The following is a 23,820-nucleotide window of genomic DNA, read 5'->3' on the forward strand; positions in this document are numbered from 1 at the left end:
CCTGGGGCGCTCAGGCCGGAAGTTTCGCGTTGCCATGGCAAGGGCCGGGCGCGGGCCCGCCCCCGTGGCGCCGGGAGGAGCGCGGGGCAGACGGACCCGCGGACCGGCTCCGATCGGCTGCGAAGTGGCTGCTGGCGCGAGGCGGAAGGTGAGGAGCGGACTTCCGGGGCCTGCAGGCTGGCGGGTAGACCGGGAGGCTGGGATCCTGGCGGGAGGCCGCCCAGGCCTCGCTCCGCGCGGGTGTTGAGGGTCGGGAAGGCTCCAGGAGTGGCGGCCGTCAAGGCCGGGCCGGGGCGCTGTTCGCGGCTGAGCCGAATGCGGGGTTATTTTCAGCCATGTAACCTGTTGGCCAGGTAGGCAGCACCGGAGTTACCTCCGTTTCAGCTGAGGACATTCGGGCCTGCAGAGAAGGTACTTGCCAGGCTTCGTGTGTGCTTTGGACCGAGGCCAGAGGAAAAACCTGAACCTTCTGTGCCAAATTCTTTAACTTCCAGGGATTCTAGTGACCTCCTTGTGGGGATCCTGGGCTCCAGCCCACCGATGGGTGTCCGGGCTGGAATAGCCATCGCTGTGCGGCGAGCGCCGGCCCCCGCGGCTTCGGAGGCGCACGGGCCTGGGCGGGAAGGTTCACGCCGGCGGAGCCCCTCCCTGTCCTGCAGTGGAGGCTGAGGCTACTGTGGGGTTAGTTTCCGTGGGTGCGGAGGCGTTCCAGGTGTCGGGGAGCGGGAGCCAGGGCCGAGCTCTGGCTAGCCCTTCCCAGAACTCTGGGCCTTCCTTTCTCTACCCCGTCCTTAGCTTGGGGGTGGAGTGGGGGCCCGCACTGCTCTTCTCAGCCCCTCTGCTCCCCGGGATGCTCCCTAGCGATGCTGGGGGCTCTCCCTGGGAGAGCTGTGAAGGAAGGACTTCTGTGTCCCTGGCTGGCCTCCTGGCTTACTTCAGGGGCAGCCAGAGTCGCCTTATGGGCGGATGGCTCCCTGAGGGATCCTCGACCGTGCTGGCCCCGCGATCCTTGCCAGGGGGGCGTGTGGCGCTCTGAGCACCCAGCTCCCTGCCTGCCTCCGCTGTGCCGGTGACTTTTGCTTAGAGCTGGGATGGAGCAGCATCAGCAGGCCTATCTTTCCTTCCTTGTGGGCTCTCCGCGGACCTGCCCTGGCTTCATTCCTCACCTGCCTGGATTCTGCTCTCCCAGAAGGTTCCTGGGCTGGCAGGCGCCCAGCAAGAGGCCCTGGTACCTGTGGGCTCCACGTTGGTGTCTGTGTTCTAGGGATTTCTGAATCTCACTGCGTTCAGCTTTGGAACTTCAGTCTCAGATGAGCCTGTGGTGACCCAGCACAGCACCTGCACCCCAAGAGTTCCCCACTCCAGTGCCTCTGTCCCGGTCCACCTGTTAGCCAAAGCAAGATGTCTGGGTGGTAGTGTCTTCTCTCAGACTTGCTCCTCAGTTGCCTAGATCCTGGCTGTGCTGTCCATCTCTCGTACCAGCAGCCTGCACCTCCTTCTGGGATGGGAGCCTTTGCTCCTGGCCACTCTTCTGGGCTCCGACTCAGCACTTTGACTCCACCCTTCTCACCATAGGCAGAGTGATGGGTCCGAAATGCAGATCTGATCCTTGTCCCTCCTGAACATCCTTCCTCAGAGACTGCAGGACGACATGCCTGTCTTTGCACACTGGCCCCCCTCCTCTGTCCCCGCCCCACTCCTGAGCACCTTGCCATGTGTGTCGGGCCTCCACCCTCCTGAACCCCTGCAGTAGTGGTGGAGGAGGCGAGGAGGGGAGAGAGTGAGCCTCTGCCTCCCTTTCCAAGCTCTGTGTCTGCCAGCACATCAGACTGAGAAAAAAGGACAGAGGGACAGTCAAGTCTAATTCCACAGACGCCTGGGATGGCGGTCTGGGGAGGAGGAGGCTCTCGGCTGCTGGGCCCCGTGCTGGCTGTGTGGTGAGGCCCGATGGCAGACAGCGAGTCTGGGCTGCGTGCTTCCTGGGCGGCTGTGACAGACATAGATTGCCGGGACTGCCTGAGACCTTGGTCATTCTTTGATCTGATCACTGCTGTTGGGTGGCTTTTGTGTGGGGTGCTTTGTAAGACTCACCCCCACCCACCCCCAGAACCTCCTCCTGTTTTGGAAGGACAAGCAGGTGAGCCCTGGGAGCCTCCAGGACTCAGGTGAAGCTCCTGCAGACCCTTCTTACCGTCTGGGAGGTCTGGATGGCCCTTCTGCACTAGCAGGGCACGTGGCCAGCCTCGCCGTGGCCACAGGCTTCCTGCGTTTGCTCCGGGTTGCACTCAGGGCGCGTGGGCACTATATGTGTCACCATCGCAGGCTCTGCATCCCAGTGCCAAGCCCAGCCCTGGCACAGCTGCACTCACAGCTGAGTGACAGTTCATCCACCCAGCGGCTCAGTCCTGGGCTGGGCTTCACCTGCGTCTGCTTCCACGCCGTCCCTCAGTGTCGGGAACCCATCAGCTCCTGCGGTCATGGGTACTTCCTGCAGGTCAGGCCCGGGGCTCAGGGAAGAAAACAGTGACTAGTGCAACGATGGAAGCGGGGTGAAGACGCAGCAGAGTGATGGGTTGACTTCAGGGGACCTGAGGAGGCAACGTTTAAGCTGGGATCTGAGCTGCAGGAAGGAAGGAGCTATGCTGAGATCTTGTGAAGAACTTTCCAGACAGAAGGCATAGCTGACAGAAAGGGGCACGACGATGAGGTGGCAGATCGGGGTCGGCAGAGCTTTTTTGTGAAGGGCCAGAGAGTCAGTGTTTCAGGCTTTGCAGCCCACGTGATCCCTGTGGCAGCTATTATGCCGTTTTGTGGAAGGGCAGCCACAGACAATATGCGAGTGAATGTGCTCTGTTTCCACAAAACTTTACTGACAGACCCTGAAACTTGAATTTCACGTAATACTCATGTGTCACCAAATATTCTTTTTCTTTTAATGTCTTTGCCAATCATTAAGGTCAAAACCATTTTCAGCTCATGGGCCATACCAAAACAGACAGTGGGTCAGTTTGCCAGCCCCTGTGCCAGACACCAAAGAGTGCTGTGTCTTAGTTCATTGAATCCTCATAAGAACCTTATAAAGAAGGTACTATTATTCCATTTACAGATGAGAAAACTGATTTCCTCAGAGGTCAATAAACTTGACCAGTGCCCTCAGCTCCTGGCACTTTAAACCCAGAGTGTGGTTCCCGAGCTCAGCTTCCAGCCTCTGTGGTATGGAGCCGAGGTCCCTGAGGTGCAGGAAGCAGGCCAGTGCTGAGTGGGTAGTGGAGAGGTGTGGGAGGAGACAAGGCCAGGAGGGGCCCGATCACCAGAGTTAGAGGCCAGGGGAAGACTTAGGTTGTATACTTATATTTTTTTACACCCAACTTTATTGAGGTGTAGTTTACATATAATAAAAGGCACCTATATAAAATAATTTGGTGGGTTTTGATAGATGTATGCTCCTTGTAAACGCCACCACAATCCAGACACAGAGCATCTCCCTCATCCCTGAAAGTCCCTTTCCCTGCACTCAGTCCACGGTCCTCCCTGCCCCAGGCAACCACTGATCTGCTTTTGTTATTATAGATTCATTGTCCCTGTTTTCTTTTCCTAGAATTTCACATAAGTGGACGGATACAGGATGAACACTTTTGTGTCTTACTTCCTTTCGCCAGACAGAACGTTTTGGAAATTCAGATTGCTGCATGTCTCCATAGTTCATTGTTTTTCTTGCTGGGGGGTTTGGTATTCCATTGTATAGGTACACTGTTTACTCCATACACACACCTGTTAATGGACATTTCGGTTCCTTCCAGTTTTTGGCTATTGTGAATAAAACTGCTGTGAATATTCATGTTTACCAGTCTTTGTATGGACATACACTTCATTTCTCTTGGGTTGAGATGACAGAAATGATGGTTGAAGTGCGTACTTGTATTTCACTCTATACAAAAAATGCCAAAACTATTTTCTAAAATGGGAAGTCATATCACATTCCCAATCGTTCTGTCTTTTAGTCATTCTTCGGAAGTTGAGCCCTTCATGTGAGTGTTGATGGCTTGTTGTGCCTTGAGTTGGCATTTCCTAATGATGAATGGTGTTGCACACCTTTTCATTTGCCTGCTCAGCCATTTGTATATCTTATTTTGTGACGTGTCCAGATCTTTTACCCATAAAAAATGGGTTGTCTCATCAAGCTTTAAGAATTCCTTGGATGTTTAGGGTGCTAGTCCTTTGCCAGATACAAGTATTGAAAAAATGTCCTCAGTCTCTGGCTTGGCTTTTAATTTTGTCACCAGTGTCTTAAACAGGCAGATACTTATAATTTTGATGAAGTTCAGTTTGTCATTTTTTCTTTATGGTTTATGCTTTCTTTAATGGTCAAGAGGTCAGGGGTCATTGTTTTCCTTGGATATCTGGGCATTCCAACACCATTTTGAAAGGGCACCCTCTCCCCATTGTGTTGCCTTAACTCCATTGCTGACAGTATGTGTGGGTGGACTTCTGGATTCTCTATTCATTGATCTTATTGCTCATATCCTGCAGATTTGATTATATTAGCTTTAAAATAAGTCTTGAGGTCAAGTATAAGTAGTTTTCCAACTTGGTTTTTCTTTTTCAAATCATTTTGGCTCTTCAAGATATGATGTTGCTGCTGCTGCTGCTAAGTCGCTTCAGTCGTGTCCGACTCTTAGCAACCCCATGGACTGCATCCCACCAGGCTCCTCTGTCCATGGGATTTTCCAGGCAGGAGTACTGGAGTGGGGTGCCATTGCCTTCTCCGAAGATATGATGTAGTTCTATGTAAATTTGAAAATTGGTTTGTCAGTTTCTCAAAAAGAGCTTACTGGCATTTTGATTGGGCTTATACAGAAGCTAGGGATCTGTTAGGAGAAGAATTGACATTGTAAGAATGTAGAACATGGTACACATTTCTCCATTTATGTAGGTCTCTGTATTAATTATCTATTGCTGTATATGAAATTATCCTTAAACATTATGACTTAAAACAATGAAGTTTTGTTCTCTCACAGCTGCCGTGGGTCAGGAATTGTACAGTGGTTTGGCTGGGTGGTTCAGGTTGCAGGTCTAGCCCGCCGTGGGGATGCTCCACCAGGCGGCTCCCTGAGGGCGGGCCAGGCTCTTGGCCCCGCCCTTCCGGCCTCTGGGCAGCCTCACCCCCAGGCCCCGGGTCCAGGAGAGAGCCCGCAAGCTGCACTGCCCTCCAGGACCTGGTCCGGAGCTGGTACCTCCTGGTTTCAGGCTTTGTTTCCTTTTGTTCCTTAGAAGTAATTAACTGAGTCCAAGTGAAGTGACTGATTAACTGTGTTCAAGCCGTATCGAGGGGAAGGAGACCAGGCTCTGCCCCCAGCAGCCAGCGTCAGCGTCTGTTCCGTTTGGAGACGCTAATTTTGCAAATGATATATTTCACATTTTACATGTTCCAATCCTTTGTTACTAGTTCACAGACATAAACTTGATTTTGGCGTACTGTCCTTTGTATCCTGCAACCTTGCTAAATATATTCATTTGTTCGAGTAGCCCCATTATAGATTTCTAAGGATTTTCTACAAATCTTTCTATGTGCCTCCTGCATCTAAGGAGTTATCTTCCTTTCCACCTGTCTGCTCTTTATTTCGTGCCTCCGTGCGCTGCCTGGGGGTTGCAGTGTTGAGTAGGAGGGGCAGGAGTTGATGCTTTTACCTTGTTCTCAGTCTGGTTCCAGACTGAGGGATTTTCCTTTTATTCCTAGTTTCCTAGGGTTTTTTTTTTTTTTAATCATGAATGGAAAAAAAATAAAAATAAAAACAAAAATCATGAATGGATACTGAATTTTTCCAAGTCTTTTTCTGCTTCTATTGATTTGCTTGTTTATTTTAAATAGCAAACTATGGAGTTTCTTTGTGGGAAGGTTTTTAATTAGAAATTTAATTCCTTTAATAGTTATAGGGCTGTTCAGGTTTTCTATTTCTTCTTGACCCCATTTTGATAATTTGTTTCATTCAAATAATTTACCCATTTATCTAAGTCAAACATGGGAATTTTTAAAAAATATATATATAAAGGGCCAAATAGTAAATATTTTAGGCTTTTCAGGCCATATGGTCTCTGTTGTGATTGCTCAGTTCTTTGTGTAACACACAACAGCCACAGACAATACGTGAACAAATGAGGATGGTTTTTTCTAATAAAACTTTATTTACAAAAGAGATGGTAAGCTGATTTGGTCCATAGGTGTAGTTTGTTGATCCCTGAATTAAGTTTATGATTATAAATTGTTCAGAACGTTCCCATTTAGTTGTCTGTAGGATCTGTAGTGATAGCCTGTATTTCTTTTACAGTTTTGGTCATTTTTGTCTGCATTTCTTGATCAGTTTAGTGAGAGTCTTATTGATTTTATGAATATTTTCAAAGGAACAACTTTTAGTTTCAGTATTCTCTTCTTTTCTGTTTTCTTTCTTTTTTTTTTTTTGGTTCACAAGGCATGCGGGATCTTAGTTCCTTGACCAGGGGTTGAATCTGTGGCCTCTGCAGTGGAAGCATGGTGTCCCAACCACTGGACCGCCAGGCAATTCCCCATTTTCTGTTTCATTATTTTTTGTTCTTATTATGAATTCCCTTCACTTACTTTGGGTTGAGTTTTCTCTTTTTTTTGTAGCTTCTTACTAAGTTGGAAGCTTTGGTCATTGATTTGACCATCCTTGTTATTTATGCATTCAGAATTAGAAGTTTTCTTCTAAACCCTGCTTTGTTTTATTTACTTATCTTTGGTTGCTCTGGGTCTTTCTTGCTGAGCGGGGGCTATTTTCTAGTTGTGGTGTGTGGGCTTCAGGAGTTGCAGCTTGAGGGTTCCAGCGCACAGGCGCAGTAGTCATGGCTTACAGGCTTACTTGCCCCCTGGCATGTGGGATCTTCCTGGACTAGGGACCAAACCTGTGTCCTCTGCATTGGCAGGTGGATTCTTCCACTAAGGAAGTGCTAAACCCTGCTTTAAATGCATCTATTGTATTTGATGTGTTTTCATTTTCATTCAGTTCAAAGTATCTTCTACTTTCCATTTTGATTCCTTCCTTAGACTGTAGGTTATTTAGAAGTACGCTTTAAAGTTTCCAAATATTTGGGAATTTTTCCAGATATTTTTATGTTATTGAGTTCTAGATTAATTCCATTGTGGTCAGTGAAAATTCTCTATATGCTTTCATTCCGTGTAAACTCACTGAATCTGTGTTGCGTTCCAGCATGTGGTCTGTTTACTTGAATAATACATTTGCAGTGTTGTGCAGCTATCATCACTCTCAATTTCCAGAACTTTTGAATGACCTGAAACAGAAACTGTCCATTCAACACTATTTCCTTACACCACTTGCCCCAGCCCCTGCTTTCTATGCCTGAATTTACCTATTATATAAAAGGAAATCATACATGTGTCCTTTTATTTGATACATTTCTGACATGTGTCAGGATTTTGTTCCTTTGTATGGCTGAATATTCCATTGTGTTTGTATATGTTGGGGAAGGTGATGGCACCCCACTCCAGTACTCTTGCCTGGAAAATCCCATGGACGGAGGAGCCTGGTAGGCTGCAGTCCATGGGGTCGTGAAGAAGTGGACCTGACTGAGTGACTTCACTTTCACTTTTCACTTTCATACATTGGAGAAGGAAATGGCAACCCACTCCAGTGTTCTTGCCTGGAGAATCCCAGGGACGGCAGAGCCTGGTGGGCTGCCATCTATGGGGTCGCGCAGAGTCGGACATGACTGAAGCGACTTAGCAGCAGCAGCAGCAGCAGCATGTACCACATCTTATTTCCTCATCTGTCCATTGGCATTGGGCACTGGAGTTGTTTCTGCTTTGTAGCAATTGTGAACAGTTTTTCTGTGAACATTGGTGTGCAAATAGCTGAGTCCCGGCCTCCAGTTCTTCTGTTTGTACACCCGGAAGTGGAGCACGCCTTTGGTTTCACACTGCATGGTCGGCAGAGTGATGTTTTACTCTGCACGCTAGTGCACTGCCCTGTGGCACAGAAGCTGGAGACATGTCAGTCTTTCTGTTTGCAGAGCCAGACACCGTGCACCGGCTGTCCCCTCACGGGACCTGTAGATGAGCAGTCAGGCTTACAGGGTCAGGCACTGTTTCCGGTCTGCTGGAGAGTCTCTGGCCTCAGGCCGCTCCAGACACCTCTCCGTGCGCAGTGGCATGTCTCCCCCCGGCCCCCGTCCGCGGGGCTCCCACCATTCTTCCCTCTCACATCAGGCACCTGTAAACCGATCGTTAGCTTTCCCGGGTTCGTGGGGACACGTGTGTGCTCCCATGGCCATCCAGAGCCTGTGCACCCCTTCTTCTCAGGCTGAGCATCCAGTCAGAGAGCAGACCCAGGGTTCCAGTGCAGCCCTCTCCAAAGCCCACTTCCAGTATTCTGGTTTGGACACTGCTGAATTGACAGGCCTTCGTTTCCAGACCACACGGGAATCATGAGGCTGGCATGGCTGTGGGCAGTGGGGCTTCGAGCCTGGAGCCTGGCCGCTGGGAAGGTGTGGTGCTCAGGCCTCTGGAAGCTGTCCTTTCTCCTCTTAGCTAAGAGAGGGCTGGGCTTTTCCCCCTCTGTTCTGTGTGGCTTGTGGGATCTTAGTTCCCCAACCAGGGATGGAATCCAGGCCCTCAGCAGTGAGAGTGGCCAGGGCTGGCGTCTATCCTTGGTTCTCAAAGACTCTTTTGACATGCAGATACCTCCAGTTGCCTAACTTCTTTCATTTGGCCATCTAGACTTCTCACACCTTGCTGTGAGTTGGTCTTTAGATTTACTTAGACGGAAAGGCAATGGAGGAGGGAGCTTTGGGGCTCCCCTGGTTTCTGGTGAGGGACCCTTCCAATTTTCCAGCCCCACAACACTGCTGCTGAGCTTGCAGCCTCTTCCTCACATGGTCCAAATGGCCTCCAGTGCATGCTCTGGCCCCGGGCCAAGGCAGCTGCCAGCATCACGTGTACACATGTGCCAGCATCCTGGGTTCATCGTCCCTCACAGGATGGAGGCTGGGCAGCTGTAGCTAAGCCAAAGGAAATGTCACATTTGTAGGTCACAGCTTTGAAAGGGCTTCACTTTCCTGTGGTTCTACTGCTGAGGGGAGTCTGAGAAAGGACTCAGATCTCATGGGTGGGTCAGAAGGGCAGCTGAGGCCAGAAGGAGTGCAGGACTGTGCGCCCCCAGCAAGAAAGAGGGCTGGGGAGCTAGAGAGGAGACTCATTACAAAGCCACAGTGGGTAAGATATTGTAGGGACCGGTGGGACAGAGTCAGAAGTCTTGATGGGCTCACATGTATGTTGTCGTTCTGTCGTTTAGTCGTGTCCGACTCTTTGCGACCCTATGAACTGCAGCACGCCAGGCTTCCCTGTCCTTTACTGTCTCCCAGAGTTTGCTCAAATTCATGTCCATTGAATCACATATGTGTATAGGAATTTAATTTGTTACCAAAGCGGCACTGCAGAACAACATGGAGAGAAGCAACTTTTAAATAATGGTGTTGGGACAATTGGATATAAATATAGAACAAAAAGGGGCTTCCCTGATGGCTCAGACAGTAAAGAATCTGCCTGCAATGCAGGAGACCTGGGTTCAGTCCCTGAGTCAGGAAGATCCCCTGGAGCAGGGAAGGGCAATCCACTCCAGTATTCTTGCTGGAGAACCCCACAGACAGAGGAGCCTGGTGGCCTACAGCCCATGGGGTTGCAAAGAGTCAGACACGACAGACTGACTAACGCTTTATCACTTTATCAATTTCAAAAATGAAATTGGAGCCTGTCCTAGTTATATATTGATGCCCAACAAATTGCCCCCAAATACAGCACTTCTCTCCCATATCTCAGGCTTGACTGGGGGGAAGAGTCTATTTCCGGGTGGCTGGCTTCCCCCAGAGTGAGTAGCCTGGAGGAGCACAGGGGTGCAGTCAGGGCGCCTTGCACACTCTGACCATGGTGGGCATTGAGCAAGTGCGGAAGTGCCACCACCCACACTTTAAGTGGGAGGGACTAGGTCTACCTTTTGAAGGGAGGAGTGTCACTTACTTTGCAGGCATATTTTACAACTCCACAGATTCCCTTCTTCACACCAGACACAAACATTAGCTCCAGGTGGACTGCAGACCTAAATGTGATGCAGATTAGCCTCCTTTTAGAAGATAATATAGGAGACTTGTTTTCAGAAAGATGTCTCATCTCATTAATACTCAGACAACTGCAAACTGACCACTGCGCAAAGAGTGACACAAAGAATAAAACCACCTGGACTGTTTCCCCATCGCTGTTGGGAGTAGAAACTGGTACAGCTTTGGAGAGCAGTGGTAGTGTCTGTTGACTCATGTCATAGCCTGTGGTTGGCGGCTGCACACCAGTGTCAGTGGACAGGGTGTTCACAGGCCCACACCCATCAGAGTGTGCCCTGGGCTGTGCAGACAGGCTCCTAGTGCGCTGTTACTCAGCCAAAGGCAGAAAGCCTGGAGCTGCACACTTTGGAGTGGGTGGATCCCACACAGTGGGGGTGAGGCAGCCTAGAGCACGGGGCACGGCTCCATCTGGAACTCCGGCACGTCAGCACCAGATTGAGCTCAGGAGGAGCATGGGGGGTGTTGGTGTGGAGAAAAGCGAGGTGGTGGTCACTACGTGGAGGTGTGTAGGAGGACTTTGAGCTGCTTGGCGCCATCCTGATGGGGTGGAGTTCATATCAGTTTGCATCTCCATTATTAGTGCATTGTGATTTTTGCATTTTCAGGACTGTATTACTGATTTAAAACAGCCAGTTATTTTATCAGGGAAATGGATTTATTTCAGAGGAGCAAACAACTGCAAATCAGGACCTGTAGCCCATGGGGAACCACAGGCAAGTGCAGAGAACAAAGGAGAGGAAACTTACAGAGGAGAAGGGGAGTGTGAGGGGCTGTGATGAACGGAGAGCCCTTTGGAGGAAACTGGGTGTGGTGGCTTCTCATTGGCTGCGCTGTTGCCAGGTGGGGAGAAAATCTGCTTTCCTCCTGCCAGGTTGTGTTGTGGTAACCTTGCCCCTGTGGGGTCTGCAATTGAAGGGAAGTGACAGAGTGTGAGAGTGTTCCCTTCTGGCCTCCAGACTCCATCTTATTTCTTTTGTTTTATTTTATATATCTTTTTGGCCTCGCCCGATGACTTGTGGGATCTTAGTTCCCCAACCAGGGATTGAGCCTGGGCCCCATGCAGTGGAAGTGTGGAGTCCTAAGCACTGGGGAGATCCCCTGCCTTGATTTTTAAATGAGGTTTCTGTTTATTCATTTTCACAGTATCACACTTCACAATATAAAGATTTTAAGAGGGCACCTCAATACCCTGCGGGAGGCTGTGTGGAAAAGCCCATCTCGGGCACAGGGACCCCCGTCCCTGCAGGCCCGATAGTGGGGTGGTGGGCAGGGCCACTGAGGGCCGGGCTGGGAGCCGGCCCAGCCCGGGATTCGATGGGATGGCTGAACCGCACGGACCTCACAGGGTCAGCAGGGCTTTAGGACCATTTCAGGCGAGGGGTGACTGGGTTGAGGCTTGCGTTTTCAATGCCCCGGGGCTGAGTGTGGAGAGAGCTGGACCTCAGACTAGGAGCAAGGCAGCAGGCAGTGGCCCGTGAGGTGCAGGCCCAGAGGGGCTGGGGCAGGAGCGGGCTGGAGGGAGCGGCCTGGGCTGTGCCCTGGCTTCACCTTCAGCGTGGTCAGCGCCCCTCCTGGAGGGGAGGGCCAGCCATGCCCTGCGCCTCCCTGCACCCGCCCACCTGCCCCCGAGTCCTCAGACCTGCCAGGTGTCTTTCTCTGGGCCTCTGTGGCCACACTTCACTTGGCCTGGGTGCTCCTTCTTTCCTGGAGGTGGGCACCGGGTGGCTGTGGGGGTCGCCCCGCCCGTCCCTCGGAGGTCCGCCTGGGAGGAGCGGCGGCTGTGGTGCTGTGGGTGGTGGTTGTGGAGTGAAGGGGCAGGCGCAGCGGGAGGCACTGGCCCCCGCGGCCCGGCTCCGCCGCGGTGTCCATCACCGTTTGCTCCCTGGTCTCCAGTCTGTCTCCTCCGCAGGTCCTCCGCAGGACAGAACACTGCGGTTTTGCCGAGACCTGTCTCATTCATCGAGAGGGCTGTGCTTTCGGCGTCAGGCCTCCGTGGTCCCGGCTTCACCCGTCACGTGTGGACACAGCTTGGGGCGGGGGTGAGGTGGGCGTCTCCTCGCGCCTCGCGGCTGGCCCGCCGCGCTCAGTGAGCCTCTGCTCTGCTGCACTGTCGTAGCCGAGTGCCTGCTTCTGGACTCCCTGGTGCCCCCTCGCTCTGTGTATCTAATTACTTCATGTCTTCCTTTTTTACGGTTTTACTGACAAGTCTTGCCCTTTGGCGTTCCCTGTTAAATGGAGAATTAGTGTGAGTTTCAAATAGCACTAGTGAGATTTTAACAGGGATTGCATTGAGCCTTGGGTGAATTTGGGGAGAAAAGGCACCGTTATGGTTCAGAGGCTTTTGACCCTACGTGTGGTCTGTCCCTTTTGGTTCTTCTCTTGGGAACTTTCAGAAGTTTCAGTGGTCTTCTGTGTGGACGTCTTGCACATCTTTTATTAGATTTATTCATACACATTGATGCTCTTGGACATAAATAGCGTCGTTACAGCTTTATCTTCTAACTGTTGCTGGCATTTACAAATATAATTTGTTGTTGTCCATTAGCCTAGTATCTATCACTATTGCTGTGTTCTCATATTCTCATAGTTTTTTAGGAATTTGCAGGTTTTTATCATATATAATGTGTCATTCTCAAATATTGAGTTTTTCCCTACCCTTCCTGTTCTTTTATATGTGTGTGTGTGTGTGTGTGTGTATTTTGGCCATAGCATCTGGCTTGTGTGATCTTAGTTCCGCAACCAGTGACTGAAGCTGAGCCCCATCAGTGAAAGCACCGCGTCCTAACCACTGGACCGCTAGGGACGTCCCTCACCCTGCCTATTCTTGCTGCTTTTATTGCTTTTTCTTGCCCTATTGCGTTGGCTAGAACCTTCAGTACAGTATGAATAGAGATAGCGGTAGCAAGCATCCTCGTCTCCTCCAGTGGGATTTGTTGTTTCTTGAATTATGTTGAGATCATCGCTCTGCTGATAGGAAGGGGCTGGAGCAGAGAGCTAGTGCTGGGAGCCCGGGTTCTGGGTCCTCCCCAGGGTGCTGGAGAGCCCTGGGGTTGGGGGGCGTCGAGGCCTGTGAAGGCCCCGTGATGGGCTCCGTGGTTGCTGGCTTTTTCACGGAGGTGGATGTCCTCTTCTGATAGTTTCTGTCTTGTCAGGAAACATGTCAGCAGCTGAATGTGAGGATGAGGAAGAAGGGAATGGAAGGCTTTGGGGCTGTCAAGTCTGAATCTGGTCTTCAGTCAGCAGCTTGGCTGGTACATTCTGACTCAAAGCCATTGTGTTGGGCCAGGCAGGACTTTCCCACAAGCTCAGGGCCTGGGAGCCTGTGAGGCTGGGGCTCTAGGGTGCTGCGGTCAGGAGTAAGCTGGGAGAGGGTGGCAGCAGAGAGCCCGGCTGTGGAACTGAAATGCCGGGGTGGGGTTGGGGGAGTTCCCGGAGGTGATGGGGTCCAGGGTACCACTGAGCCCGAGGATGAGGTCATCACCGAGGGGCAGGGGCTGAAGGGTGGTCCACAGGGATATCGAGCCTACCAGGAATTTGGACCTGACATGGCAAGGGCTGGGGTGGGTGGTCGGTGCAGCCAATGGACGTGTCAGCCAGGACTCAGGGGCTTGCGGGCTGAAGCAGGAACAGGGGATGGCACTTCCAGGCCTGGGGGCGAGGTGGGGAGAGAAAAAGCAGCCCCCAGAGAAGGCTGGCGGGAAGGGGGAGAGCAAAGACTGAGCTGTGCCTGACTCTGGGGGGGTGTCAGGGTGGGGAGCGGGGCCGCTTCTCTTCTGCAGCCTGCGTGCTGCCTGCCTCTCGTGCCCGGAGAGGCTCTAGGGTGGCAGGGCCCTGCCTCTGGACTGCGGCCGAGTCATGTGAGGAGACCGCTGGTGTGCTGGGCGGGCTGCCTGCAGGGCGGCACCTTGGCTGAGCAGGTCGAAGGCTCTCTACACTTCAGTAGGCACTCAGTAGGTACATTCTCCTGGCTGATGCCCTCAATCTTTGTGATCCAGTCATAGATGCTGTCCATGAGTGGGCAGGGGCCTCTCTGGACTGCCGTATCCTGCTTCCAGCTTGCCTGTACTGATTGAGTACAGGCCCGGTGTTTCCAGTAGGATCCGTGCTCCGTCTCTGTGTGAAGCCGTCCTAACTGATGTGAAGACCACTTTGTCCTGTTCACTGCAAGTGTTTTTACCCAGTCGACCGTCTGTATTTTAATTTTACAGGCTTTGTTTTGTTTTCACAGTGTGGACATAAAAAAAATCTAGCAGGATGGGATTTGTTAATTTCCCTTTTGGTTTCTGGGTTTTGTGTCAGGCTAGAAAGGCCCAGCCCTTACTGGGGTCACGCGGATGGTCCGGGCCTCCTGCGGTTGTCCCTCCACACGGCTGTGTCTGCGGTGCGTGCTGCCCCCATGCCTCCTGCAGACCCCTCCCCAGCCCTGCGCAGCTCCCCCGTCTGTGCCTCCGCAGACCCCTCCCTTCCGGACCCCCTTTCAGGGGCGTCTGTGGCCCTGCTCACCTTGGATGCTCCCCGTCCCAGTTCTTGGGGGCCTCCCTCCTCCATCTGCCCCTTGCTGGCCCTCCTCCCAGGGCACTCCCCCCGCACCCTTCCCCGGCAGGCGGTCATCCGGGTCCCCGTGTGTCTCCTGCCGGCTCTCATGCATCTGGAAGCCTCTGTGGCTTCCACAGCCTGTTGGGCCTGTTCTGTCCCCGCCCCCCCCCCCCCCAGGCTGACCGGATACCTGACAGCCGTGCTCACACCTGCCCTCCCCAGACAGAGCAGTTAACATTGTTTAGAAGAGACCTGTCCTCACGCGGCTCAGAAGCCAAACAGCAGGAGTGGCCCCGAGCTCTCGGCGCCCGCGGTCCCTGCAGCACCCCCAGGCCTGTGGCTGATTCAGGTTTACAGGCGTATTCACAGCGAAGCTCTGTCTCACGTACAGATTGTGAGTCCCTGGTTCTTCACTGAACACTGTTTCTTGGTGACCTTTTCATGGTAGTGTATAGGTAGCTCCCTCATACACCCCTCAGGGCCTCGTGTCATGACCCTGAGGTAGACGAGGAAGGCTTAAGAGCTGCGGCGGCGGCAGGCCTGACACGCATGCTGCGGGTCTAGCCTCTGGAGCCTTCCAGAGCAGGCCTGCTGGGGGCTGCCCTGCACGCATGTTGTGATGATGGCGCCCTTGGCAGCACCCCCAGATCACGGAAGGCGAGCAGGCCTTCCATGCTTGCCACGCCAGCGTGGGCGCCCCTGCCCGCCGCCATCCCGCTCGGCCCAGCCCCTGCCTTCAGCCGCTCATGGCTCCGCTGTCTGTCCCCGCATGGCTGGTGCCACCCGCCCCCCCCCCCGGGCCCGCCAGGTGGACCCATCACGGGGCCAGCACAGAGCCCGGGCACCACGCTCTCCTCCTCGTGGAGCCCAGCCTGTGCCTGCACAGAGGCCCATGCCCCTCACCCCACCCAAGGCCCCCCAGAGCTGCGTGGCCAGACAAGGGTTAGGAGTCAGGCCCTGCCTTGGGGCCTCGGCCCCTTCCCTGAGCGGCACTGACTCGAGGCCTCCCTCCAGGTTCCAGCTTAGCCTCGGGGACAGACCCGGCGGGCGCGCAGCCGGCGGGGACAAGCGGTGCCCCCGACAGACTCGTGCCCTTGGCAGCTGGCCGTGAGGCGGGGATTGGCGGCATCCCAGGTGAGCTGAGTTGGGGCCAGGAGGCCAGAGCCGGGGTAGGGTCAGGGGAGTCCTGCCTCCCAGTCCCTGCCTGCGACCGGGCGGGGTCAGATCTGTCTCAGGGTTTTGGCCACAGAGCCCTGGCCCCATGACCTGCCCTGCTGAGGGCGCGTTTCTGTGTGACTGCAGCTGGTGCCGCACGCCTCACCCTTCCCAGAGCGAGGAGCACACCTGCCCCACCATTTGCTCTTGTAGATAAAGCCACAGGGACCAGCCCCAGCAGTCAGGATGTGAAGCCCCAGAACCTGTGGGAAGGTGGGCACCCTCCCTCCATACCTTCTCCCTCCCTGCAGGTCACGCCCCCCACAGGTCATGCCACTCCCCGCAGGTCAGGCCCCCCACCCCACCCCCATGGCCCACCCCAGGTCCCAGCGCCCTGGCGCTGGGCTCTTGCTGTGACCTTGATTCTCACACAGATGCTGGGCGTAGGCATGAGGCAGCATGGGGGAGTCTCAGCAGAGCACCAGGGTTCAGGCCTGGCCTCAGTTTCCCAGGTGGAGGGTGGAGACACTGGAGCAGGGTGGCTGTAGGTGTGGAGGGGCCCCCGAGGCACTCAGGCTAGGCGTGGGTCTGTCCATCCTGAGGGCCCAGGGCCACTCCCAACAGACTCAGGCCTTCCCCTGGTGCTGGCTCAGAGGAGGGGGGCAGTCTTCGTGGTCCTTCCAGAAAGCTCCTCCCGCCTCGTCCCACACCCCAGGCGTGGAGCTCAGAACTGGAAAAATCGTGCAGATTATCTCTGTTTGACATTCCAGGGAGGCTTGGGGCAGGATTTGTGGACTGAGGCTGTAGCTGCCCTGCTCAGCCCCCCTCAGCCTGGGTGTGGTGAGGTGTTGCCGGGGCTCTGCCGAGCTGTGCTGGCCTCTGTGGCTCAGTCAGGGGTGAGTCTTCAGCTCCAGGGGGCTGTTCCTGGACTGTGGCTGGGGGAGGTGGCAGAGAGGGCAGAGGCTGGGTGGGGGAGCGGGCAGAGAGCTTAGACTCAGCCCAGGTGGGGCTGAGCACCATGCTGCCCTCCACGGAGATGCTCCCAGGACGGATGCCCACTGCCCGGGGTCCCTGGATGCCAATGGGTCACCTTTCTCTCAGGGGAGGCAGTCCAGAGGCCCAAGGTCACAGAGAGACCGCCCTTAGGCAGCTTCCTGCAAGGAGCACTGCTGAAGGAACCCAGAAGGGACCTGGGGATTCAGGCAGGTGGGCCCCCAGTGTGGGGGTGAGTGCCTGGCTCCAGGGCACACTGCCTGGCGAGGGTGTGGGGGCCGCAGGGAGCAGGTCTCTGTTGAGCCCCCGCCCTTCCTGCCCGCCCTGGGCAGTAGCGATGGGGCAGGGACAAGGCCCAGGCAGAAGGCAGCCGGCCTTGCTCCTTCCTTATGGTCTTGTGGGGCAGGCTGTTCAGGCTGGCTTCCCTGGCAGGCCCCAAGGCCAACTCCAGAGAGATGTATGTCCTACATGTGGGCAGGAGGGGGTGCCCAGTCCCTCCAGGGGAGCATGAGAGACCTGTGAGTGGCCAGCAGGGAGGCAGAAAGCCCTGCCACACCTGGGTCTGGCCGGGGCCTCATGGGTGGGGAGCAGGCAGAGGCAGGACATGGGGCCCCGGGAAACCCAGGCAGGCAGTCTGGGCAGCTCCTGTGCCGGCCCTGCAGTTGGCAGAGCTGGCCAGCAGGGGGTGGGCTGCCCGGAGCAGGGGTGCTACCTGGAGAGCACTTTCCTGGCCTCACTCGTCCCCCATCCTGTCCCCAGGAAGCCTCTGAGGCCAGGCTTGCAGAGGGGATAGTGGAGTGCCAGCCACGTCCAGGGCCAGGCAGACCCAAGAAGCGAGGCTCTGGGTACACTGGGGGTCCCCAGGCTGGAGAGGCCTGACCTGACCTGATCTGGCCCAGGACAGTTTCCTTCCAGAAGGAATGGGCACTCACTAGTACAAGTCTGGTCAAAGGAAGGTTGGTCAGTCTCTAGATGGCCATGAGGTCTGTCCGAGTGGGAAGGGGGACTCCAGGTGGTCAGGCTGAGCTGCACGGGGCACCTTCTAGGTGGAGCCTGGCCACGGCCTCCTGAGCAGTGTCCTGAGACCATGCCCAGTGACCACCCCAGGCATGCTGGGCAGGACAGTCCATGGTGGGGACTGTGGGGCTGTGCTGCAGCCCAGCTGCTTGCCCGGCTGTCTGTCCTGACAGCTCCCAGGTCGGGCAGGCCACTGCGCCCATGTTCACACAAGCAGGGCTTGCATGTAGCCCAGGACAGCTGAGGGGGCATTGAATGGCCTGAACTAGAAAGCCTGGCAAGGAAGAGGCCCAGACTCGAGCGGTGAGCAGCTCATGGCCAGGACAGGCCGTGCCCTCCACCCTCTGCAGCTGAGGAGCAGGGTGGCCTGGGCACCCTCAGGAGTCTGGCAGAGCTGCAGGAGAAAGTGAGCTTGCCTAGCCCAGCCCGAGGGCACACGGGTCAAGGGCCGACGTGGGGCCTTGAGGGGCCACCCGGCCGGAGGCCTGCTGTGAGCAGGCGTGCTGTCCTCCTGCTCTTTACTCTGAGCTGCAGAGAAACGCTGAGTGTGGGGCCAGAATGCGGGCCGTGCAAGGTTCTCTGTGGGCAGGGCGGGGCTCTGGGGGGGCCGGCCTGTCCCTGTCCAGCCCTGACGGCTTCCTGCTTCCTCCTCTCAGGCCGGCAGGAGGGAGTACCTGCGTGTGCAGCTCGGCCACTGGCTACTCCAGAGGGGACCCTTCCTGAAGACACAGTTGCCGGGCCCTGGGTGCCCTGCCTGCCTAGAGAGCATCAGCCCCGGGTGCCGGGGGCCAGGACCCCCGGACTCTGGACACACACCCGCCCAGCCCTCCCTCCTGCTGCACCTCCTCTTAGCACTGACGCCCCGGGGGGCGGTAGGGGAGGAAGGCCTGGCCATGGCTGCCCCTGGACCCCACCTGGTCTCCTAAGACTGGAAGGCAAGGGCTCTCTGGGCTCCCAGGAGTGTGTACCCTGCCCTGCCCTGCCCTGCCCTGCCCCTGTGTAAGGAGCCGGGAGCTGTAGCCTTGTCATCTGGGTGATTAGCTTCAGACCCTGGACTGACGCTGGCCAGGTCCCGCCTGCTTCCTGCAGGGTGTCCTCCTGACCCCACGCGGGAGGGAGGCCCTGCCTATCGAGCGGCCAAGGCGCTCGGGCCCCGGGAGGCGGGCTGCAGGTGCCGTCCCACGCCACCTTTCTGCCTGGGGCCCGTGGCCCTCACACCTGCCTGGGCCTGGTCACAGCGTGAGGCCTCCTGACCCAGCCTTGCCAGGCACAGAGGCCACGAACCTCGGGAGGGGATGCCCCCGAGGGCTCCAATCCAGCCGGCTGCCCCCTGCCTTAGGCCCAGCCTGGCCCCTGTGCTGCCCTGGCCGGTGCCCCCCGCAGCCCCCGCGGCAGGCAGCCCCCGCCATGGCCGAGCACCTGGAACTGCTGGCAGAGATGCCCGTGGTGAGCAGGATGAGCACACAGGAACGGCTCAAGCACGCCCAGAAGCGACGGGCCCAGCAGGTGAAGATGTGGGCCCGGGCTGAGAAGGAGGCGCAGGGCCGGAGGGCCAGCAGCCGGCCGCAGAAACGGGTGCTCTTCCCGCCCAGCGTCACCCTCCTCGAGGCGGCTGCCCGGAATGACCTGGAAGAAGGTGAGTGTGGCTGAAGTCCGGGCCGGGCCAGCAGCCCTGTCCCCACTCCTCACGCAGGCCTCAGGAGCCGCAGCCCCTTGGTAGGAGCCCAGGGCAGCCCGCAGAGGGCCCTGCTGGGCCAGGGGCCAAGGCGGGGTGGACTGGGAGCCGCCATCTTCTCTGCCTCTGGCCAGGGTGCTGGGGGTTGCCCACGATGCCTGCCTGCCTGGGTTCTGAGCCTTCGCCTCCATAAAGGACACATGCCCCACCACCCCCCGGCAGATTAGACCCAGGGTGCAGGGCTGCCCAGCAGGACCCCCTCGATGTCTGCCCTCAGTTCTGCCTCTGACTTCTTCCTTCCCCCTCGGAGCCTTCCTGGAGCACAAGCTGGGCAGGACCACCTTCCTGCCACTGCCCTGTACCCGCTCTCAGTCCCTCTGCCCTCCCAGGGAGGCTCCTGAGGACTCCTTCTGTCTCCCTCCAGGGCGGGGCCTCTGCTGTGGCAGCTCAGGTGCAGAGGGCAAGGAGCGGCAGGGTGTGCCCAGAGCAGGGAAAGGGGGCTGGGCATGGCGGCCGTGGGTCGGCCAGCAAACAGGAGCTGTGGGGCAGGGGGTGCAGCTGGGGAGGGCTGGGCCTGGGTACCCTGGGCCTTCAGTCTTGGCCACCGAGGTGCAGGGAGGGGGCTGCAAGTACCAGTGGAGGGGTGCATGTGAGTGTGAGCGTGTAAGGCTGGGGGGACACGGGACCTGACCAAGAGGTGTCTGAGGGTGCATGCCAGCCCCCAGGCCTGGGGGGCCCTTTCTGGGAGGAGTCAGAAGGCTGGAAGGCCCTAACTGGGAAGGCATTCTGAGGTTGAGGCTGAGGCAGGGGGCTCTTGTCTGTCTATACCCTGCCTGGGGGCCCAGCCCCGAGCCCTCGGCCTGGGCTCTGGGTCCCTCCTGCCTTGTGCTCCTCTGCTGTCCTGGCTACAGCACAGCACGTGACCCAGGTACCCTGGGCAGGGGCCTGAGCAGGACTCACGGGCCTGCAGCCAACTTCCGCTCCCGAGCCCTGACCGCCTCTGTCCTCCCCACAGTCCGCCAGTTCCTCGAGAGCGGGGTCAGCCCTGACCTGGCCAATGAGGATGGCCTGACAGCCCTGCATCAGGTCAGCCCCGCTGGCGGTGGGAGGGGAGGCTGGGGCCATGGTGTGGGCTCAGACACTCAGGCTGCCTGCTCCACAGAGCTGCATCGACGACTTCCGGGAGATGGTGCAGCAGCTCCTGGAAGCTGGGGCCCGGGTCAATGCCCGCGACAGCGAGTGCTGGACACCGTTGCACGCCGCGGCCACCTGTGGCCACCTGCGCCTGGTGGAGCTGCTCATTGCTCGGTAGGGCCCGCTGGGAGTGTGGGCGACCAGAGCGGGCATCTCTATCAGGCCAGGGCAGGCAGGACCTTCCCTGCAGGGGGCAGCTCATGTGGAGACAGCCCAGGTTTCTCCCCTGGGTCTCCGTCTCCACTTGCCCTGGTATGCCCTGCCTGCACCCCAGTGCGCACAGCTGGGGCCTGACATAGGCCACAGTGCTGCCTCCGCAGGGAACTGGCACCCCGCAGGGCAGCATGGCCCTCCGCCTGTGGGAGCTCCCTGAGGGCAGGCTTTGACCTCCCACTCTGGTTGTCTAACCTTCCCAGGGTCTGCACAGAAATGCCACTCTGGTCAGAGTCACAAGGGAGGAATTGGCAAGGGGATACCTGGACACTGGTGGGGCCATTAATGGGGAGGGCAGAGCAGGGCTGGGCTCCTGAACACCTGCCTTGGTGAATGGAGAGGGTGGCCAGCTTCACCAGGATCCAGGAGCCCCCCTCAGCTGGCCTTGCAGGGCGTCGGAGGTGGGTGTGCGGGTGGATGACCATACCCCCGCTCACACACAGATGCCTGGCCGTGGGGAGGGGTGGGTGTGCAGCCCCCAGCCCCACTCCACTCCTCTCCACAGAGGACACCCCGCTCCCTGCAGAGTGCCTGGGACACCCAGAATCTTGGCACCCCTTGGGGCGGGTGGACCCACTGGACGCATTCATGGCAGCCAGGGCCTGGGAGCTCAGAACACCTGACAGTCCAGCAGCACAAGGACAGACACAGGGGCATCCAGCAGGGCTGCCTCTCAGCTCAGCAGAAGCCCGGGCCCCTCGGTCGCAGCCCCACAGTGCACTGCCCGAGGTGGGGGCCTCCCTCCTGACACAAGGGCCCCGTGACCAGCACCCTGTCCATCCTCTCCACAGTGGTGCTGACCTCCTGGCAGTCAACACAGATGGGAACATGCCCTACGACCTGTGTGAGGACGAGCAGACGCTGGACTGCCTGGAGACAGCCATGGCCAGCCGAGGTGAGGGCACCCCCTCCCCCCTGCCCGCGGTGGGGGAGGCTGCTCTGGGAGAGCGAGCCCTGAGTGCCCCGCCCCGCAGGCATCACCCAGGACAGCATCGAGCAGGCCCGGGCCCTGCCGGAGCTGCACATGCTGGAGGACATCCGGAACCTGCTGCAGGCGGGGGCCAACCTTGACGCCCCCCGGGACCATGGGGCCACGCTGGTGAGGACGTGGCACCGGGCTGGGCGGGGGAGGGTGCTCCCCAAGCCGAGCTGGGACTCAGGTGCAGGTGGTGTGCCTGCAGCTACACATCGCCGCGGCCAACGGGTTCAGCGAGGCGGCCGCCCTGCTGCTGGAGCACCAGGCCAGCCTGAGTGCCAAGGACCGCGATGGCTGGGAGCCGCTGCACGCGGCGGCCTACTGGGGCCAGGTGAGTGCCCGTGGATGGCGGGGCTGATGAGCCCGCAGGTTCTGCAGGCCTCAGCAGCCCCGTCACTCTGGCCCACAGGTGCGCCTGGTGGAGCTGCTCGTGGCACATGGGGCTGACCTGAACGGCAAGTCCTTGATGGATGAGACGCCTCTCGGTGAGCCGGGGGCTGCGTCCTCGCGGTGTAGGGGGCGCGTGGCGGGGCCCATGACCCTCCGGCTCCTCCACAGATGTGTGCGGGGACGAGGAGGTGCGCGCCAAGCTGCTGGAGCTGAAGCACAAGCACGATGCCCTCCTGCGTGCCCAGGGCCGCCAGTGCTCCCTGCTGCGCCGCCGCACCTCCAGCGCCGGCAGCCGTGGGTGAGTGCCTGCCCCACCCGCCAGGCCCCCGGGGCCCCACCCCGTGGGCTGGGCCCAGGGCTTTGTCCTCGCTGAGGTCAGCTGGCAGCCCAGGGTGCCAGCCCGGGCAGAGTCCGCAGGGAAGGCGATGTCTTCCCACACCCTCTCTTTGCGCCCCTAGGAAGGTGGTGAGGCGGGTGAGCCTGATCCAGCGCACCAGCCTGTACCGCAGGGAGCACGCCCAGGAGGCCATCGTGTGGCAGCAGCCCCCGCCTGCCAGCCCCGAGCCATCGGAAGAGGATGAGGACCGCCAGACCGACGCAGAGCTCCAGCCGCCACCCCTGGAGGTGAGCCTGGCCCGATCCCACACCCTGGTAGGGCCAGTGACCCTGTCCTCAAACACAAGAGCCACACGCTCGGGGGTCAGCTCCACCCCCACCCTTGTTTCGGCTCCTGGACCACCGTGCTGCCTGGGGCCCCGGGCCAGAGCGCGCCTGCTGATGGCCTCCAGGCCATGCTTCCCCCACAGGAGGAGGACCCCGAAGAGGCCAGGCCGCACAACGGCCGAGTGGGGGGCACCCCAGCACGGCACCTGTACTCCAAGCGGCTGGACCGGAGTGTCTCCTACCAGCTAAGCCCCCTGGAGAGCGCCTCCCCTGACGCCTTGGTGCGTGCCAAGGCCCACCACACCCTGGCAGATCTCAAGCGCCAGCGGGCCGCTGCCAAGCTGCAACGACCCCCAGCTGAGGGGCCCGAGGCTGCTGAGGCTGGCCTGCCTGTGGACACTGAGACCCCCCAGCCGGAGAGTGGCTGTGGGGCGAGTGGAGACCCACCCCTGCTCAAACTCACAGCCCCCTCAGAGGAGGCCCCCGTGGAGAAGAGACCATGCTGCCTGCTCATGTGAGGGGCCGGTGGCTGGGGTGACGAAGGTCCCACTGCCCAGCCCTGCGCTCCTGCTCTGCGTGCCCAGTGCGTGTCCCAGGCCAGGCTGCCAGTCTCCCTGAGGAATAGACCTGGGGCAGAAGCTGTACCTGGGAGACCGCTGGCTGCAGAGACCTAGTGTTGTTCTGTGACTCTCGATAAAGGGCTCTTCTGCCACTGCCTTGTCGTGTGTCTCAGCTGGGCCTCTGTTGCCAGCAGGGAGCGGCTGTGTTGCTGGGCCTGCCCCGTGAGCACCGAGGCCCGTAGCGCACGCTGGGGCTCGCTCAGGGTGCCCAGCCCCGCGTGGGTGTGGGGCACATGCCCGTCAGG

At 57.8% G+C, this 23,820-nt stretch overlaps 1 protein-coding gene and 1 long non-coding RNA gene across 16 annotated transcripts; one reads left to right on the top strand and one right to left on the bottom strand.

Annotated features, from left to right (window-relative positions):
- The first annotated feature begins 64 nt into the window (after positions 1–64).
- On the top strand, positions 65–23,667 carry PPP1R16A (protein phosphatase 1 regulatory subunit 16A). 15 transcript variants are annotated; one of them, XM_086338048.1, is made up of 16 exons: positions 65–148; positions 14,443–14,524; positions 14,902–15,073; positions 15,694–15,813; positions 15,982–16,107; positions 16,605–16,730; positions 18,501–19,480; positions 20,535–20,605; positions 20,682–20,827; positions 21,718–21,821; positions 21,901–22,025; positions 22,108–22,233; positions 22,312–22,387; positions 22,461–22,590; positions 22,751–22,916; positions 23,099–23,667. In XM_086338048.1, the coding sequence occupies exons 7-16, from the start codon at positions 19,252–19,254 to the stop codon at positions 23,471–23,473; spliced, it is 1,548 nt and encodes a 515-aa protein (XP_086194174.1). In that variant the 5' UTR covers positions 65–148; positions 14,443–14,524; positions 14,902–15,073; positions 15,694–15,813; positions 15,982–16,107; positions 16,605–16,730; positions 18,501–19,251; the 3' UTR covers positions 23,474–23,667. The 15 variants fall into 15 exon arrangements, with proteins under 15 accessions (XP_086194174.1, XP_086194167.1, XP_086194171.1 ...); XM_086338041.1 differs by lacking the exon at positions 15,982–16,107; XM_086338045.1 differs by lacking the exons at positions 14,443–14,524; positions 14,902–15,073 and having other exon boundaries at positions 65–353.
- Positions 10,780–12,368, bottom strand: LOC147359871 (uncharacterized). The gene is made up of 2 exons (XR_015141321.1): positions 11,783–12,368; positions 10,780–11,046 (listed from the first exon to the last, which is right to left on the bottom strand). It is a non-coding gene; the product is annotated as an uncharacterized LOC147359871 (long non-coding RNA).
- Positions 23,668–23,820: the final 153 nt, after the last annotated feature.

This window comes from Bos grunniens, chromosome 14, assembly GCF_055505025.1.
Source record: "Bos grunniens cultivar Pamir isolate PY7600 chromosome 14, Bosgru_T2T1.0, whole genome shotgun sequence".
NCBI lineage: Eukaryota > Metazoa > Chordata > Mammalia > Artiodactyla > Bovidae > Bos > Bos grunniens.